Source organism: Calypte anna, chromosome 6 (assembly GCF_003957555.1).
Source record: "Calypte anna isolate BGI_N300 chromosome 6, bCalAnn1_v1.p, whole genome shotgun sequence".
NCBI lineage: Eukaryota > Metazoa > Chordata > Aves > Apodiformes > Trochilidae > Calypte > Calypte anna.
The window spans coordinates 21464459-21483474 of NC_044252.1; the positions used below are offsets into that span (position 1 = coordinate 21464459).

Below are 19016 nucleotides of genomic sequence, written 5' to 3' on the forward strand. Positions count from 1 at the left end.
GGCGGAGCCGCGCCGCGACGGACCGGGCCGTCCCTCTCCTACTTCCGTCGCCGGTACGGGGAGGGCGGCGGGGCAGCGGCCCGGGGATGGCCCGTGAGGCCGCGTAGGCGGAGGGGCCATTTTCTACCGGGAGCTGGGGTGTATATGTGTGTGTGTGTTTCAGTTTCCCCAGGGAGCGGCGAGCCCCGTCTGGCCCGGGGAGAAATCTCCCTTCCGCTGCCCTTGCCTGCGGGCGCCGCCGAGAGCAGTCCCGGGGAACGAACGACGACACCCGGCGCTGACAGCGCCCTCCACTACTTTCCCCCCGACCCCCGGTGCCGGCGGCGCTAGGACCGCGCGGAGCCGGCCCCTACCCAGCGCATGCGCGGCAGGCGGCGCCTGCGCAGCGGGGAGGGGAACGGCTGTCCCGCAGGTGAGTGCGGAGAGACGGGGGGGACGCGGCCCCCACCCGCGGGGCCAGGCCCCGCCCCCGCCCCCCCTCCTGAGCGTCCGCCCCGGTCCGGGCCTGTAGCGGGGGGGCGGCACCGGCCTCTGGGGCTCCACCACCGCCCCGTGGGTGTGGGTGCCTTCGCGGAGCGGCGAGTCTTTGCCGCGAGGGGCCTCGCTGAGCACCGCGTCCCGGCGGCGGCGGGGCCCGCCAGCCGCTCCCAGGCTTGGGTGCTCCGCAGGCTCGGTTCCGGGCGCCGGGCAGCCTCCTCCCGCCCTTTGGGCAGCCGGTGCTGTCGGCACCTTACCGGGGGGCTCCGGGGAGGGGCGGCGAAGCCTGCTTTGCCAGGGCACCTCGTTGCTCGCCCTACCCTGGCCGCCTCTTGGGGACTTGGGGCATGCGGGAGTAGTTTGAGACGAGTCTGTTGCTTGAGGAGTTGTCGGTCCCTTTCTGCCTCCTGCGTTGCTGCTGTTACCCATGATAACGCTTTTCCACTGCTTGCCTAACCCAGCGCACCCAGGGGTGCCTGCCGTGTGAGAAGCCGGCCCAGCCCGGCCCTTCGGCTCTGCTGATGCGGCTGATGGGCCACAGTGTCAGCTGGCTGCTGAAGTGGTTTGGGTTCAAGATGCCTCTTGAAGAGTGATAAGCAGGGCATATTCTTTTATCACTGATCTGGTTTAGCTCGCAGTCCTACAAGCACTTGTATCTGCAAAGCAAAGGGGAGTAGTGAAGGAATGGGAACTCTTTAGTATGCAGAAGGCAGAGGCAGCTTGCCACATAAGCATGTTTGCAGCCCCAGTCAGAGCCCTGTTGCCTATGTCGCTGTAACAAATTCTGCTCTGAAGCAGAGACTCTAATCTGAAAATGTGATGAGAGCCAATTCGGGCTGAGCAGGTGGGTGCAATATGCAAAGCAAACATAATTTGGGTCCTTGCAATTAGTGGTGATTGCAGTTCACCAGCTGTTTGTTCTCTACTAGGAAGTGTGACTAAAAATTTTAAGAGGAATTTTAGGGCTGGCTGGGAAAGGGATATCAGTTTGGTTTTCCAATAACAGTGTAATCCTAAGTCTGTGATGCTTTGCTGTGTGCAAATAGACTCTGCAAGCAGGGTATATACCATGTGAAAATGTGAAACACTGGCTAGTGTGCACAAAAGAAACAGTGAGGCTTTAATGAGCTGCTAGACTAAGCATTCATTTGCTCACTGCCCCTGCTAACACCAGGCAGCCATCCCTCAAGAGGGGAAGGGTCAGCCTGGCACTCAAAGTTGCTGAGCTACTATATTCTGGTTCCCTGTTGTGTTGTGGGTTTTTTTGGTTTTGGGTTTTTTTAATTGCTTTTTTTGTTTTAGGCCTTACACCTTTTTTGTTTTGTTTTTTAATATTTGTGTTTTTCCTCCCTTCTGCTCTTCCTTCTAAAGGTCTGTACCTCAAAAATATTACCCCTTTGCAGTTCTAGGTTTTTTTTTTTAATCTTGGTGTGGCTCTACTGTGCAGCTTCTTAGAACATAGCAGCTTCCTCAGAAGTTGGAATCAAGGTCATGCAGCTGCACTGTATTCAGCTTGGATCTTGGATTCATACCGACAGCTGAAGCCATAGGAAGAGAGCAGGGGAAGGTTACAGGGAGCATGTTTTTTTTCAGAAGAAAAACATCCAAGAAGGTGGATCCAAAGTGACATAAACTTTTAGGTGGCAGTATTGAGGCAGTGTGGAATATTGTGTAGTAAACTAGGTGGGATGGATTCTGAAGGGCTTGAAAAGTGAAGACCCAAAGAGATTTTCTGACATGAGAGAGCAGAGCATTGTAGTCAGGAACGTGGAAAGGAAGCATGATGAAATTAAAACGTTAAGTTGGAAAAATGGTGTGAACAGATGGAGGTGGAAGCATGTGACACTTGTCTAGATGGACTTGACAGGAAGAAGTGTAACTGGCTGATGGTGTGAAGTTGATGGATTGGGTGTTATTTTAACTGGACAGATAGAAATGAAAGGCAATTATACATGAAGTGTTAAAACATAGGTCGGATGTTATTCTATATCATTGCTGAAGCAGGTATAGCGAGAGAAGTCTGTGGCTGTATTTGCCTTAGGAAGCTTCTTTTCCTGTTTTTCAAGGGGAAAAAATATGTCGGTCAGTAGAGGTGTAACTTTAGATTGTACTGTGTAGAAGCACATACATAGATACTTCTCTGAGCAGGATGGAAGGACTTGCTAGTAAAAATATGGGTACTGGGGCTGAGCTGGAGATTATTCTGCTTGGTACTGCAGAAAAAGAAGTAGGATCTGGGTAGGTTTTTGTCATCAGCACATCCTTAAAATATATTTCTCATTCTATGAGGATGGTTGAAAGATAAAAGCGCTGTAGATGTACTAACACAAACCATAATTGCCAGTGCAAGAGCTGGTGGAGAATAAACTGCAATAGGGAATATATAACAGGAATTTGGTCATGATGGTTACTAAAGCCTTGACAAAATCAGGCCCAGTGTGTTCCACCTCTCTTGTTTTCACTAGTGGTGCTTCTGGGTGGTCCTGGGGGTTTTAACACTGGAGCTTGACCTGGGTAAAGGGACTGCCTATGCACTGGGGTTTATAGACTCTTGAGATAGGTGCAGTTTGTTTGTTGCTTCCAGTGATGGATGAGTGCTGGAACCTGTGTTTTAATTGCCTGTTGCTCAGGTCCAGTATTGACTCTTCATTGTGTGTGGATAAAGTGGAAGCTTTCCTGGAACATCACTGAGGAGTTTAGTGACTACCTGCCTTTTAACACATAGCTTGAGAAACAATAGGTTAACTTTTAGGGAGGGGTTTATCTTTCTCTCTGGGATGACTGAGATAATTTGTTAACAACTTTCTTTTAGACATAGTTGATACATCTGCAAAATACCTCAAAAGGCAGTGCATCATCACAGTGGGTCCCAAGTGGATGTAATTAGTGGTAGGGACAGTTACCAGCCTTGAAATATTTAAACAAGTGAGTCCAATCCTGGTAGCAGTAGCAGGTCAAGGGATATTGGATTCTAAAAGCAAAAATATCTCAGTTATTCAGAGTCTTTATAAGTATTGATTCATGTCCAGGGCCTTGGCATTAACAAACAGAAATCACATATTTTGCACTGCCTTTTCCAGACAAGGAATAATGTTGTGCCAAGTAAGTCATCACTCAATATCATCTGGTTTTATTTAGCCTAGTAGACTTAAAATGTAATTTTTGAGGGGTCCACACTGAAAAAAGTACACTTAATCATGTCTGGTTTTAAGTGGAGGTTGTGTATATATATCTGTAATTTTTCAGGTTTGTTAGCCTAGGCAATTAAATGTAGAATACAGTGCTTGTAGGAGTGCATGCAAGACTATAGAAGCTACAAATTTTGGATCCTAGTGCCATCATAGAGTAAATGTTCTTTAGTATTATATTCTCTACAGCAGAACATTTGCTGTTAAAGATGGTTTATGGAATAATAATAAGTATGTACAAGAGCAGAGTGACAATGTGAAGCAACCAGAGTTTTCAACATCCACAAGTCCCAAGTTAACCTTGGACACAAAATGTCAGGTTTGTTTTTCCTGTGGTTGTTCTAATGAAAGGCTCACAGAGATGTGTTCATCCGAATGTCACATGTTTGGTTGATGTCTCCGCTATGAATTCTGGAATGACATAGAAAGGAGCTGGGTGATTGGATGTGCTCATCCCTTTCTTCCTGATGGGATCAGCTGATCCCAGAGTTGATGACAGATAAAGCAAGACTCTGCCTGAACTTTTGTCTGCCATGGCTTTTATGTTCCCGCCTTTGAGCTGCCAAAACTCGTGCTCTGTTGAGGCTTCTTTTAGTTCCAGATGAAGCATCTTGCATCTTCTGCTGTACAGCAAAGTTCTTGCTGTTACAAAAGCCACATGTTTATGCTTTTCTCTGCCCTGACGGGTAGCTCTCCTGTGCTGTCAGTGACTGCAGCAGGATTCACTTAGCAGCATGTGTTAATGTGACTGACCTATTGCCAGAATAAATTATCCATTTGAACCTATAATGTGAAAATGCACTGATGCTTTTTAATTGGGATGCAATTAAAGAATAACTGTCAAAGTTATTTTCATAATCTATCACAGCATCCTGATAATTTGACACCTCTACAACTTATCTATAAATATTTTGTGCATTTAGCTGTTGTTTTCTTCAGCTGCCTAGAAGGTCCACATCACCAAAATGCAGTTTCTCATTTCTGTCTTTATGACATTTAGAAATGTAATTGCATAAAGTGAATAGAAAAAATCCATTTGAATGTCCTGATCATCATAGGTCATGAAACAAGCACAACCTAATAAAGCACTGGCATGAAAAATGACTTTTGCTTTCGTCCTCTTGTTCTTCCATATGCTCATTTGTAGAATAGCAAATTGTTTGAACATTATTTAGTCCTTGCCTCTAGCTGTCTTCTATGTGTGTGCTCTCTGCAGCTTTGGTTGAGAGAATATCCCAAGTCCCATTTTGACCAAGGCTAGAGTTTTCACATGATCATGCAACCCCTCTGATGCTCACCCAGCATCAAGCTTTTGCATCTTGTGGGATTTTTCTCTTTCTGGAAGTGTAGGAAAAAAAGTGTTAAAATGCAGCTCTCAGAGTCCTGGGGCTAAGCAGAGTGTATTGATCCTTCCCCATTCACGTACGCATTTGATTCAGGAACACTGACCTAGAAGCACCAAGAGTTAGTTTATTATTTTTGACATTGGGATTCATTAGCTGTAATTCAATTAGAAGCACACTGATGGATGTGTTTGTGTGCTGGGGCTGGCAGCTACTTTTCAGAAACTTACAATTCTAGTTGGGAAATTGTTTTGTGCGATCTTGGGTAAGATTTGTATTGCTGGGCTAGAAGTGACATCATTCTTGACTTGGTTTTTAATAGATTTTACTCTGTTTCTAATTATGTTTTTAATTAGAATAATGTCTTATTTCCCATGACAGTTTAAAAATAATGCAAAGTCTGTAAAAGAGAAGCTATGAAGATGACTGAATAATGTTTTCTTTTTCGTTTGTTGGACTGATACCTTTTGCCATCTTAATTGGATATACAGAATAATGTCAGTATCTACAGAAGGCTATGGTGCAGCAGTTGCTAAGCTTTCTTCGGTCAGTATGTCTTGGGGCTGTTTCCGTTCTTACCCCAACGCATGTACACACACACACACACACACACACACCCTCAGCCCTTGACCAGCCAGGTGTGTGTATTTCCTGTTTAGTAGATGACCAAACACCTCTCCAGCTTTTCTAGTGAGCTCTACTGCTCTCTGTCCTCCTCTCTGCTTTCCCATCCAGGCAAAGCTCCTTTCCTTCTCACCCAGGGTAGGATCTTCTGCAGCAGCATTGTTTCTCCAGGCTCAAAGATATTTTCCTGCCACTTAGAACTGAGCTTTACAGCTCAAGGGCTGGATGTCTGAATAACACTCTGGGAGTCTGAGAGTCCTAGCTGAGAACATAGTTGTAGTTTAAGCAATCAGAAGCTGTCTGCAGTGGAAGGAATGTAGAAGAGATTCTGGAACTGGCATTCAGTAGTTTCTGGAACTTGCTCTTTCAGGGAAAGAAAGATTTAAACATGCTGTAGTTGTGGAAGGGGTTTAAGCAGTTTGGGATGGAGGCTAAGTCCAAAGCTGTCTCCATGGCTTCCAGCTTGGAAAGCTCTGGGGTCCTAATGCTGCCTGCAGTGAACTTACCTCTCTATGCATAATTTAGCATGGCTGAGTGCAGCTGCCACAAGAACCTGCCTATGTTTTTCTGGAGCATGATTTAAGTCAAGCCTCTGCCTGAGGTATGCTGCTGCTGTGTGTGTAATTACCTTTGGAGGTATGGGAGAAAGGTTGGGAGCTTGGGGATATGAGAAGGGATGGCATGCCCTTTCTGCTAAGTAGCTGTGACAGTGCTGCAGTGACAGAGGAAGTTAGAACAGTGCTAAAGGTGTGATGCTTGCCTGAAAATTCTGTGATTGCGGGTAAATACATATTTGCAAGGTCAGAGTGGTGAAGTGATTTGTAGCACCAGACATGAGGTTTAGAGTACATGGCAAGTCATGCATTGTAACTCAGCCCCTGGAATGAACAGAACAGAAGTTCAGGACTAGGGCTATGGCTGATACTTTTTTAATGGCTCATTTTGTAATAATGATACTTCCTTTTTTATTATTTTTATTTTCAAAAATAGGATAACCAGTAAATGCTAGAAACCAATTAATCACAGTAAAACCTGTATTGTTGAAAACCTTTTGCTTTCAAATGGATCAGGAAATTTTATTCTCCCGTGTTCCTCTGTCCTCCTTCCCACACTGGACCACGTGTGATAACTTTTGACGATGGGGTTCTTCTCTGGCTTGATTTGCAGAGCAGCTGGCACAGCTGAGGAGGGACATGGTACAGAAGAAGGTCTGAGCAAGGCTGGTAGGAGTGCTTTAGGGATGCTTTGCAGCTGAATGTTTCCTAAAGTTGGATGCTGCCTCATAGAGTGCAAAAGTGGAATTTGAAGTGCTTTGGTAGGCTTCGAATTAAGCTGATAAGATGTTTTCATTTTCAGGAGCTTTTTGTTACAAGATATCATTGTGGCTTGACTAGCATCAAAAAGGCCCATTATTCATTTAATAACAAGTATCACAGTTCATGCAATGAGATGAAAAATAATACATATCTTACTAGATGTAAGCTGTATTGATCTGGATCTGTTTCTGGCAGAGGAGAATTAGGAAAATTTATCTATAAGGACCTTATTCTGTATCTTCTTGTGCCTGGACTTCTGCATCTTTCTTTGAAATGGGGTATAGGACTAGATGATACTTTTGATCTGATTTCTTATCTGGTATAGTTACTAAAGTGCCTATTTTTAGCTTGTGAGAGACTATTAATATTTCAGTGCAGTGAAAAAGTCTTCCATGGTTGAGGCTGGCCAGAATGCCTTGAAGAAAATTTCAGATTTCCTTAGCCTGTTTGTCTGTTCTTACTTCCAAGGTATACAACATGGCCCAAACAGAGAAGAAAGGTGGACTGCTACGGAAATCTTCAGCCTCCAAGAAGCCATTGAAGGAGAAAGTTGTGTTGATGTATGATGAGATTTTCACGGTAAGGACTTGAGCATCTCTTCTTCCTAAAGTGTTGTGTTAAATTTCCTTTTGTTTCGTAGAATCTTTTTGGTTGAAAATCATCAAGTCCAGCCACTAACATAACATACTGCCAAGTCCACCACTAAGCCATGTCAAATACCTCCAGGAAGTATCTCCTTTAAATACCTCTTTCTTGGTTTAGTTTGCATTCAGGGTTCTGCATGTGGATTAATTTTCCGAGGTAAGGACTTCTACTGTCATGCTGAGCTCTGTATTCTGCTCTCTTCCTTAATGTGACTTTGTCCTGTTGTCTACCAGGATCATTTGTGATCTACAGAAAGTAATGACTTTTCAAGTATTTCTCAAAAAATAAAAAATAAGCAGAGGCATCCCAAGTGAGAGCTGCTTCTGTTTGTCCTTCTGTTCTGTGGGACCACTTAGTCATCCAGTAGCATTATGATGAGTCTGAGCTACTAACATAATTATTTTCTTTAAATTCTGACTGAAGGATTTCTTCTTATTTGTTCTCATGACTCCTCCTTTTCCTTTCAGACGGAGGACCCTAGTAAATGCAACCCGAGGTTTTGGGAGGAGCTGTTTCTCATGAAGGTAACAGGAATGGAACATTCTCTGATTTGCTCTTGCTGTTCTTTCTGTGAAGTGGCAGCACAAGAACTTTCATTTCTAAAGTGTTGTTGGTTGTGCAATGTGCCTGAACTCTGCCTCTTAACCTGACAGGTCAACTTGGAATATCTAGAAGGGAAGCTGGAGGCTCTGGATGGAGAAGAGTTGATGAAGATAAAAGATAACATCAACTGCTTGTTTCAGCACTGCATCCAGGCACTGGGTGAGGACCACCCAATCAGAGTGGTCAATGCTTTACAGGTACTGTGCTGGGAGACAGGGAGTGCTCTCTTTTGCTTCTGTTGAGGCAGTATATTGGCTGTTGGTTTCAAACATCTTATGCTCACATCTTTGCTCCTGTGGAGAAGTGATGTCTGCAGAGCAGCTGCTACTTATTATCTGTGGAGGTTGAAAACATTCATAGAGTCTTCAGTTTTTGAAGAACAGTAACTTACATCAGAAATCCTGAGGACCTGGTGATGCATCATAAAGTGGATGTCAATGGGGGGAAAGAGGAGGCTTGTTCACACTGCAGGCTCTCAGTCTGGGGACTTGAACACTCTCTGTAGCTTTGTTTTCTACTTTCTCCTGTTCTTCCTCATTTCAGCCTCCCTTTTGAATTTCCATATGAGTTGAAAATAAAACAAAGCTCTTGAGAACTTAGTGTGAAATATATATAGGAGGCTGTCCCTGCTGAACCCTTCCTAATTAGAAGCTGTGAAGAATTGTCACCTGAAATTAAGAGCCATTTTTTTGCAGGTTGCCCCTTGACAAAGCTATGACCATGTCTTGTGCAGGGGACACTCCCCTCCTCTCTCGATGTTTGATGTTATTAGTTCACAGACTGATTTTTACAGTTCAGTGAATGCATTTGTCTCTCCTGTAGGAATACAAGATAAGAAATTCAAGTTTGGAGAAGTCTCCTGTTGGGGATGTGGGACAGGCAGTAGGCTGGGAAAAGTTCATTTAAAACTGAATATTTACACCTCTAACATACAATCTTGCATTGGTTTAGTTAGGACAGGAGTCAAGTATAAAATCCTGCTGTGTGAGTGTGAGTAGGAAGCAGGTAACACATCCTGAGCTCTTAATCAGATTGTATTCATGTGGAGAGTGATCCTGAAACCGAAACTTAAGCAATCATTTTCTGAGCATGACCATGGTGTCCAAAGGTTTGTTTAACCTGGTATCCTGTTTCTGACAGTGACAAAAAAAAAAAAAAAGGCAGTCTGCTTGTCTAGAGTTTTACATCTTCTCAAACTATTAGCTTCTCACAGGTGAATGTAAGCCAGAGGCTAAAACTGCAGTCCTGCTCATACCCCTCATCACAGACCTCAGAGTTGCCTGATGATAGAAGTAACCACTGACATTTCCCTTTCTTGGGGCAAGCGAGACATTTGCTGTACATAAATTTTCCAAAGTGTCTGCTGAAAGCATAGTCTTCTGATTCCTAAGTGTTGCCAGTGATATCCAAGAACTTGGTACTAGTCAATATCCAGTGCCTGCAACAAGAAACATGAAAGAGATTTCCTTTAGTGAGCAGGTTCTTAAAGCCTGTGAGTGGTTAGGAAAACTTAGGCTGTGTAATAGTCTTGCAGATTATTTTTTTGTCTTTGAGAAAGAGACATTGTATTGGTCAAAAGTAGTATAGCAGAAATTTGTGCTCTTCATAGCAAAAGCATCTGCTGGATAGACAGGCAGTCTGTGATAAACTGTGTTGTATGGAAATTGTGTGTTCTGGCATACTTGAAATAAGAAGGTAATCTGAAAGAAATAAGGCATGTCTGTCCATATCCTGGGCACTGCTTCTGCCTTGCAGTTTCATGATCAATTTTCCTTCTATTTTCCAAAGATTGTGGTCCTGTCTTGGCGCAAACTTGGTACAGACAGCTTCCAAACTGTGTCTGGAAAGAGGAAACATCTCCTCAGAGTGCTATGAAAGAAAGGGTTGGACAAACAGAAAAAATATGGACAGATCTATTATTCTCTAATTTCTCTTTTTGAGTCTCCACAAAAAAAAATGAGAGGTGGACGAGAGGTCAGACAAAATGTGTGGCTTCCAAGCTGGTGGTTTTAATTTATGTTTAGTGTTTAATTTACGATTTAGCATTGTGCTTTGCCAACACTATGAGAGGGTCTTAGGGCAGGGTTTGCTGTTGGGTTGGAGATGTTGCCTTACATCTTACTCTCTGATTTTTCCCTTTGCAGACTTTGTGTGCGTTGATCCGGGGTGTCCATCAGAAGAACAAATCCACTTCTGGTTTTGATATCATCAACATGCTTGTGGGTTTTGATAAGGCAGAGCTATGTATGAAGGTAAGACCTTGACAATGTAGAGAAACAGTTTGCACAGTAGCCATGTTGCAGGGGCACCTGTGTAGATAGGTGTTTCTACTAAGGTGCAGCTTTTGGGGGAAATATTGCACCCACTCATTAAAAGCAAGTCTCAAAGTTTTTTACCTGCTAGTGACACAAAGACACTTGGGGTCCCTGTGTTTGTTAGCAATAGAACAGGGCACTTTTCTTTTTCATTTTAGGTTCCATGCTGTGCTGCCACGATGGTTAAGAAATCGTAGGGACAGAATAGGCTGTCACAGGCCATTAGTACCAAGCATTGGACCTCATACCTTGTGCTTAGATTTTGGGTGATAGGCGTATCCTGTGTTCTCACATTTCCATCAGCGTTGGTACTGTTTTCAACATCTTTCATGCTCTTCACTGTAAAGATGTTGAGTTTTAGGGTATGACAAAGTAATCAGTGATAAAGCTGAATTCCTGTTATATCTGTCTCTTTACAAAAAGTAGTAATTTTTCATCTCTCTACAAATAGTAATGCTTTGGGGAAAAATGTTGAGTAACTTGCCTATCAGAGGCAATTTCCTTTAAGAATAACTGTATTATCTGTAATTTAGTATCTGGAAAACAACTGTTTATTAACGTGTCAGAGGCTATGTAGTATATATAAATAACTAATATTTAACAATAGCAACTCATCATAACTAATCATAATAAAATTGGAGGTGTGCTGCTTACAAAAAATATCTCATAGTGCTTGTAAGTAAAGTGGAATATTGGGAAGAGAAAGCACTGCTGTTACTGTCTTGCAGATATGAAGGGAGCTCATAATTGTAGAACTCAGGTCTACTTTGTGAATAAAATCTGTTGTTAAATGTATACAAAAATCTCTTGTGCTTCTAGAGTTAACTCTTGGAAAATGATCATGATGTTAGTTTAATGACTACATGCCTTTAGTCATTAAAATGTAGTTAACACAAAACGATGTTGAGAACCAGTGAGAATATGCCTTGTGTAATTATATTCATGGCTCAGTTATTGATTCTGGAATAAGAAGACTTTATATTGACACTCTTTGTATTTGAATTTCCTGAAAAGCTTTTTATAGCGAACATTTCAAATAATTTTAAATATCACTTTGAGATAATGTGATTATTCTTCTTTAGAATCTGATGGAGAGCTTGGACTCACTTCTCTGTGCAGAAGGTTCTGAAAGCCTCAAAAGCTTGTGTCTGAAGCTACTTCTCTGCTTAGTGACGGTAAATAAATACCAGCTATATCATAACTTAAGGCTTATATGAGACATGTCTTGAGAGATGGAACTGTATCAAAGCAGAATGCTGCAGTGTGAAGCACAGGGGGAAAGAAATTCTGAATGAGAACAAGAGTCAGCCCAGAATATGCATCATTTGGCTAACCACAATGCCAATACAGATTAGCAGGCTGCTCTGACCTTCTAAGATAGAAGGCAAAAGTGGAGATACACAGGAGGAAGTGTCGATTTGATTCACAGTGATTTTTTTTTTTTAGGGAAAAATATATTTAAGAAGTCTCAGATAAATGGAAAGGGAGCAGAGGAGAGGGGTTGAGGAAAGGCAGGAAGTGTGGAGTAGACGAGAGTGGTGAGGATGTGAATGAGGACACTGGAGCAAATAGCCATTCATCATCTCTTGGAGATGGTCATCTGTGAACTGGACTATTTTGGCTGCAATAAGAGGTAAATAAGTGTGAGAGAGATCTTCACTGCCCTATTCTTGGTGGGAAGGTGCTTAGTGGGGTGTATGCACCCTGTTTTTTCATTCTGTGCTTCCTGTGTAGCAGCCTGCTTCAGCTGCTGGTGGCTTTTGTCAGTCAGCTGTGTAAAATATTAGTCTGTAAAGGAAGGGGGGTGGTTTTAGTATACTGGTCATATTTCTTGCCAGAGAGAAAGGTAGGAAGGCAGAACTGATTCCTTTTACTTTCTGTCTAGCTCTACTGCTAGTCACACCTTGACTTGCTGACGAAATGAGATTCTGGATAAATGTGTATCACCTGATAGTAGAACTCTTCTGTTCCCAGTGTGTGCTAGAGAGAACTACACCATCATGAAAGGCTTTGGGTGAGATTTTAAAACTTGTGTTTGTATTCAGGTGACAGATAACATTAGCCAGAATACAATCCTGGAATATGTGATGATTAACAGCATATTTGAAGCTATTTTACAGGTAAGATTTCTTCATTCTATTGCAGGGCCTCTTCTCTATTGTGAGCTTTCAGTAATGTATTTGCTTTACAGCTTTTTAAGTGCAGCATAGCTGACTGGCACTGCGTGTTGCTTCCATTCATAGCTCAGTCATAGATTATTTTTTTTAATGCTGTCTGCTCCTTATTCTAGTCTGCTGTTCTTAGTCACTACAAAGTATTTGTATTATTTTCATTTGAGACATTTTTGCATAGATAGAAGCTGACCTGATTTCTAGACTAATTTCACAGAGAATTCCTGTATCAGAGGAATTTTTTTCAAAGGGCAGACTGGATATATTGAGGGTTATTTTTGCTCTTCAACAAATTATACTTTTTATAAGTGGGACTGGGTTTGGGGAAACTCGGAAAACTTGCACAGATAGTGTCGGTGATGTACTGAGATACTGTCCAGTGCTGTTGAGAAATAGATTTGTCCTTTATTCCCAGAAAGCCTGCATGCATTCTGTAAGTGATAAATAAACTTATCTGTCTGCAGAATTTCTTGGAAGCACTGATACTCCCCTCAACCTTAATATACTCTTTCAGTTAGGACATAATTTCCTCTTATGCATACGTTTCATGGCTGTGCACTGAGAGTCACTGTAGGCTTCCTGAAGCAGGCCCAAACAGAACAATGTGATTATTTATTCCAGATCCTGTCAAGCCCCCTTAGTCGCAGGGAACATGGCTATGATGCTGTTGTCCTTCTTGCCTTACTGGTCAACTACAGAAAATATGAGGTAGGTATTTTTCCAGATAACAGAAATATCACTTCTTTCTACTTCAATGGCTTACACTGTCCTCTGGATTATTAAGGCAACCTACAGTACAGTTTTTAGCAATAAACACTACAATATTTATCAGGATGTCGGCATAGAGCTTCAGGAATTTTGAAGGAAATTGTATCTGCCTCTGACATATGTATAATCAAATGTGTATCATACTCATACAGCTCATTGTGTGCAAGTATGAAAGAAACTACCTAGGGGGTTTGCATTTCCTTCTTGAAAGCATTATGAGGAAGGTCCTTCTGAAGAGTTGCCAAACTTGAATGTTTGCCTCTGTATGTGTAACTTAGCTTATATGTAATCCCCAAAGTAAGAGAGCTGTCAGTCCTCTTGAGCTTCAGACTGAATTTGTGGTTCAGAATCTGACTACCAGACTGAAGGAGACACAGACACCCAGAAGAGATGGTGAATCTATGACCAAAGAGTGAACTGAAACATCACAGCTCGTATTGCCAAGAGAAATCTGTCTATATCTCTGAAAAACTTCATACATCTTCCTTTTTCTAAAGTGGCTGTGCTACTTTGTGGTGTATTCCCATTTTTTTTTCTGTTGCTCATCACCTTGAAGAAGAAACATTTCAAATGTCAGAAAACCCACCTAATATTGGCTTTTCTTTGCGTGAGGCATGATGCTTTAATGATCTATCATTGTTTTTCTTAATTGGGAATATTTTAATAATACTTAGATTGACAAAAAATGGGAAAGTGCTGGAATACCCACTCAGTAGAATAACTGAGAGAGCACAGGCCTTGAAACCTGCCTGGTTTTATAACAGATATTGTTTTGAATTATGAACAGACCTAGAGAATAGGCAAAGACAGGAGCTTCATTTGGGTTCAAAGTAATCCTTAATAATTTTTTATTCCCTTGGTTGTCAGAATTGTGAGTTACAGATCATATTCATAAATCTGTGTTGTTGTAGCATGGAATGGGAGCATGGAATTTGGTTTCAGTATATGGCCATGAGGGAGAACTGTTGGGAATTGTATGGGTAGGGTTACAGATGAGGGCAGACTGGAAGGACCAGAGTCTCGTTACAACAGTCAGGTCAAACAGGTGAGGAGCTGTGTAGTCCCACCCCTAACCTATGGATCCCTGTGTACTGTGGTTTATGTCCTTAGTAAGGTAGAGTGCTGTGACTACATAAGACTTGTCCCCTACCCTCTGCAGATTATTGTGTTGTGTCAAGTGCTTTGGAAAACACTGTCTTAAATGTTTTCAAACTGGGCATCTAAAAGAAATTGTGTTGATTCTTTAGTACAATGCAAACTGAGGCAGACATAGCAAGGAGAATTTCAGCTTGAGTAGTTCAAGGCAAGGTTGAAAGCAACCTGAAGAATGGTTTTCTATGATGGCTGCCTGACACAGCCCTTTGTAAGCAGTGCTAGAAGCAAAGCCTGTACTAATGCAGTCATAATCTTTGTTCTTGAGTAGCTGCTTTCATTTGCTGTTCTTTGCCCCTTGGAGTCAGTTTGGTGGTTGCCTGGTTGTCAGTGTATTGTAGCATACTTTCATGCCTCAGATCCTTTGGAATTCTCTTTTTAGTTAACTGTGCTGCAGCTGATAGGTTCTCTTTTGTTCTGAACTTCATTGGTTGCTAAACTGTGTTTCCAGCTGCTTAAGAAAATCTAATTAGGCTGAAAATTTGTTACTTGACTATGATTTTTGTGTCTCTAAAGTGAATACAAGTGCATTTTGCATCAGGATGTTTTTGTATTTGGGTATGTGAATTTTGTAGTCTCCTCTCAAATTCCCTGGTGCATATATGTCCATGTTTTTATTACCATGTAGCTGAGATTGTGTATTACTCATTGATCTATATTTTAGGCAGAAAACTTATTTACATGTCTTTACACTGGCCCTTTAAAGGGTTGATGCCTGATCTGAAAGCTTTTAATTTTCAAAAGTAGTTTCAAGTATTTATTTGGAGTATATATTGTGTATATATACTTCAAATAGTAAGCTATATTTTGGGTCTTCTTCAATCCCAGTCCTGATTTTGGAAAAAATATTTTTACCTTAATACTATGTGAGAGAAACATAAGAGTAACTGCACAGTTGACTGTGTCAGGGAAATGGTGAAGCTAAGTGTACAAAAAAAGACTGCCAAACAGAGAAATTGCTGTGAGGAAGAGTTTTAATTTGATCAGTTTCACAGTGTTTTGGGGATGACTTCTAGAATAGCAAGTTAAAACACAGTCAGGTAATGACTTAAGTAGTTAGATTCTTTGATAACCTCTAGGAGGATATTTTTTTGCTTCATGTTCAACATGAATTGCACATTTTGTGTTTTGCTAGGCATAGCTCAAAGAAATCAGTCAAAATGCATTTTTTTTCCCTGTTGTGTGCTTGTCTGGCAGCATGTAGCGTATCCAACAGCCCCTCATGTCCAGTTACATGCAACTGTCTGTCCTTGATATCATCAGCTACAGGTACTGAAGAGACACTTCACTGAAGAACCAGAATATTCATGTTGTTTTTTGTTTTTTTTAAAAAAGGGTTTTGCACAATTTCAGTTATTTTTAATGAATTCCTTTATCAAAAGGAGTAATTATTCAAGCTCCCATTCCCTTTAAGATTGTTTAATTGCAGAGGAGATGGCCCCATCAGGACTGGCAACAAAGCTGCTGAATCAACCCTGATGACTGTTCAGAGAAAAGTCTTGTGAGGGGCAGTAGAGTGGACTCTGGCCTTGGTTTGTTACAGGTGTGAAGACAGGTTAAGCACCTAACTAGGGAAACAAAAAAAAAAAGCTTCCCATAGGTTTGTGTTGGATGCAGAGGTACATATGGGGGCATGGAGGAGATCTCAGTGCCAGACCTGTGTGCCTCATCATATAATGCTCACTTTTTATGGCATATTTTGCATGGAGATTGCTTTAAAAATTTTTTGATTCTGATCTCGCCACAGCTTCCAACTGCACATCTGAGACTGTTGGCATCTAATGGCGAGCAGTTCATGGAGGACATCTTGAGCATTCCCAGGCTCTAAGATTTTGTGTCTGTACCTCATCAGTGACAAGGAGACCATAGTGCTGTGTTGTTTGTTATCTGATGGCATTGATAGGAAAAGACCTGTGTTCTCTGAAGAGCTGAGAATCTTATTTTTGAGTTCTTTCTGGAGGCAGAAGCTACTTCTAAGTTTGTACAACCACTTCACTGACATACTTAGAAATTTCCAAAATAGTTATCAACCACTTTTCAAGCTCTGGAGCAGCAGGTGTAATTTAGACCTTAAACTTTTGCAGTGATTCCCAGTGGGAGGGCTACTGAACTCTGAAACTGCAGAATTAGGACAGGGAAGCAGACGAGGGGTATTGGTTAGGCTTAGTGTTGTTTGTATCACTTGCAGGTTCATTGCAGAGGTGCAGATTAATGCTCATAAACAATAAATGGAACTGTTTGCTCTCTAGGAGGAGCAGGAGCAAACTGCACACCCTGTGGGCAGCACAAGAAATAGACTCGTGTTGGTACAGACTTGCACACTGAAAAGCACTAGAAACTGCTTTGTTCCATATAGAGTTATATGTTGTGTGAATGACACTGGTTAGTCATCTGCCTGCTGCTCTAGGGAAGCCTTGAGGAGGCATGGAACTTGTCAAGGGAATAGGGTACTCTAGGCAAAAGTTATTAAATGGACTTGTGTAGATATGGAAATGACAAGTGAAAAGATAGAGGGTGGAGATCTATGGCAAGCTAGGCCAGGCTTGTGATCCTATCACTGGTGACATCTTGCTGCCAGGTAAGGTAGGAAACATGGAGCATACATCTTGAAAAGTCAAGGACAACGGGAGTGTTAAGAGTTATTCATAGGCTGGAAATGGTGCTGAACCCACACCTTCCCTTTGATGGGATGGACTAAGTTTTAGGGCGGACTGGTGGTACAGTATCTCCTGATTTGCTTATTGCCCACATCCAGGAATTTGAATGACCCTGCAGCCTCTAATCCAGCATAGCTCTGCTGCCCATTGCCTGGAAAAGCCCCAGCACTTTATTGGCCCTGCTGCTCTTCTGCGTGTGAGCTGTGGAGAGTTTCTCCTTGTTGTAGAAGGAGAGAAAAATATGACTGAAATTAGCAAAATTTACATTTACAATGACAGATTTTAATATATTAAATTATCAAATTGTGAAGTTTGCTTGTGCTTTACTGATACTGAATTTAATTTGTGGAGGGGCACATGGCTGTACAGAGAGGACCACATATTGTTACTTGATAGGAGCTCCTTCTCCAGCCTCAAGGAAATGTCTTTGCATGCTTCATGCACAGATGGTTTTTGTGTTAGTTGTCTGTCTTTTTCTGAGACAGCAGACAGGGATGTGTGCTGCTGGAGGCAGGCTGGCAGACTGTCTGAGCTTTGTTCTGTTCTGATTAGTTTCTTTTCTGAACCAAAATGAAAGCCTGATCCTCCCAAAGCAATTTGTTGTCAAGCCATGGGTAAAACAGTCAGATAGCTGTATAACTTGTAGGGCTGCATCTGATGCATGCTTTGTATTTCATTCTTCCCACCCACTTTGGACTTAGTATGTAGATAGAACCTTTAATTATCTGTCCTTGTTCTAAATGAACTTTATTGGTATCGCAGTGACACATAGAAACCAGGAAAAACAAATGTACGCTGCTGTTCTAAAATGCTTCCTAAGTTATTAGGGCATACGTTTATAGATGGAGCCCGTGTGCTTTGTTCAGCTAAGATCAAGGAATTTGTCTTCTCCAGAGACTTGTAGCTTTCAGGGGCATAAACTTGAAAGTGTTGAGCTTTAACCCAGCAGCAGGTGAATCTGTAAAATTGCCCTACTCCCCTGGATCCTCCTTCCTTTAAGCAGTCTTTGCAAGGTATTGCAGAAGGGAGATATTAGAATGCTCATGTTCAGTCCCAGCTTCACTGCTTGTTCCTGCTGCATAACAGTGTGTGTGTTGCAGATAACAGGCTTGCAGGACAGCAAGCTCCACTTTCAAGACTGACAGATGAGCTCGTGGAGGAGTTGAAAATCCCTCTCTTCGCAATAAAATTAGGAGACTGCCTGGATGAGAGAGTAAAGACGAGGTGTCCCAGGCACAGTAGCCATAGCATGTGCTGTGACTGCTTTTTCTTTGTGTCTATTGTGCTTTGTGGGACAGAAGAGAGATTCTTTGAAAGATAATTGTGTATTTTTCCTGAAAAATGAACTTAAACCAAATTTTCTTTCTTCTTTTTTCCCCTGTCCTGTGCAGTCTGTGAATCCCTACATCGTGAAGCTCTCCATTGTAGATGATGAGGCCACACTCAATGTGAGTATCTGACTCGATTCCTCTGTGCTGCTGGGGACACCAGCACACCTCTTTCATGTGTGGTGCTAGTGTAATGGATGCAGTCACAGTGTCTGGGAGAAAGGAGGTGTAGGAGCAATGTTACTGTGAAGAATAACTGAACTAATTGCACGCCTGCAATAGGTTAGGCAGCTCATGGTTTGGACTGTTTGATCACTAATTAAAGGCTGAAGCTGGTTAAAAAGCTAGCTGACAAGGATCATGTTAAGTTGATCTATTATATGTTTATGAACTACCCATACACTATTTGCTGTCACATGCCAAAGAGGT

General features: G+C 42.1%; 1 protein-coding gene across 5 annotated transcripts in view; it reads left to right on the plus strand.

Moving 5' to 3' along the window:
* The first annotated feature begins 32 nt into the window (after positions 1 to 32).
* Positions 33 to 19016, plus strand: part of ARMH3 (armadillo like helical domain containing 3) — a 125152-nt gene continuing 106168 nt past the window's right edge. Inside the window, exons 1-9 of one of the 5 annotated variants that reach the window (XM_030453731.1) lie at positions 33 to 53; positions 7417 to 7527; positions 8061 to 8117; positions 8247 to 8393; positions 10341 to 10448; positions 11594 to 11686; positions 12557 to 12631; positions 13304 to 13390; positions 18651 to 18707. In XM_030453731.1, the coding sequence (XP_030309591.1) occupies positions 7426 to 7527; positions 8061 to 8117; positions 8247 to 8393; positions 10341 to 10448; positions 11594 to 11686; positions 12557 to 12631; positions 13304 to 13390; positions 18651 to 18707 (726 nt within the window). In that variant the 5' untranslated portion in view covers positions 33 to 53; positions 7417 to 7425. The other 4 variants (XM_030453728.1, XM_030453730.1, XM_030453732.1 and 1 more) reach the window with 4 other exon arrangements.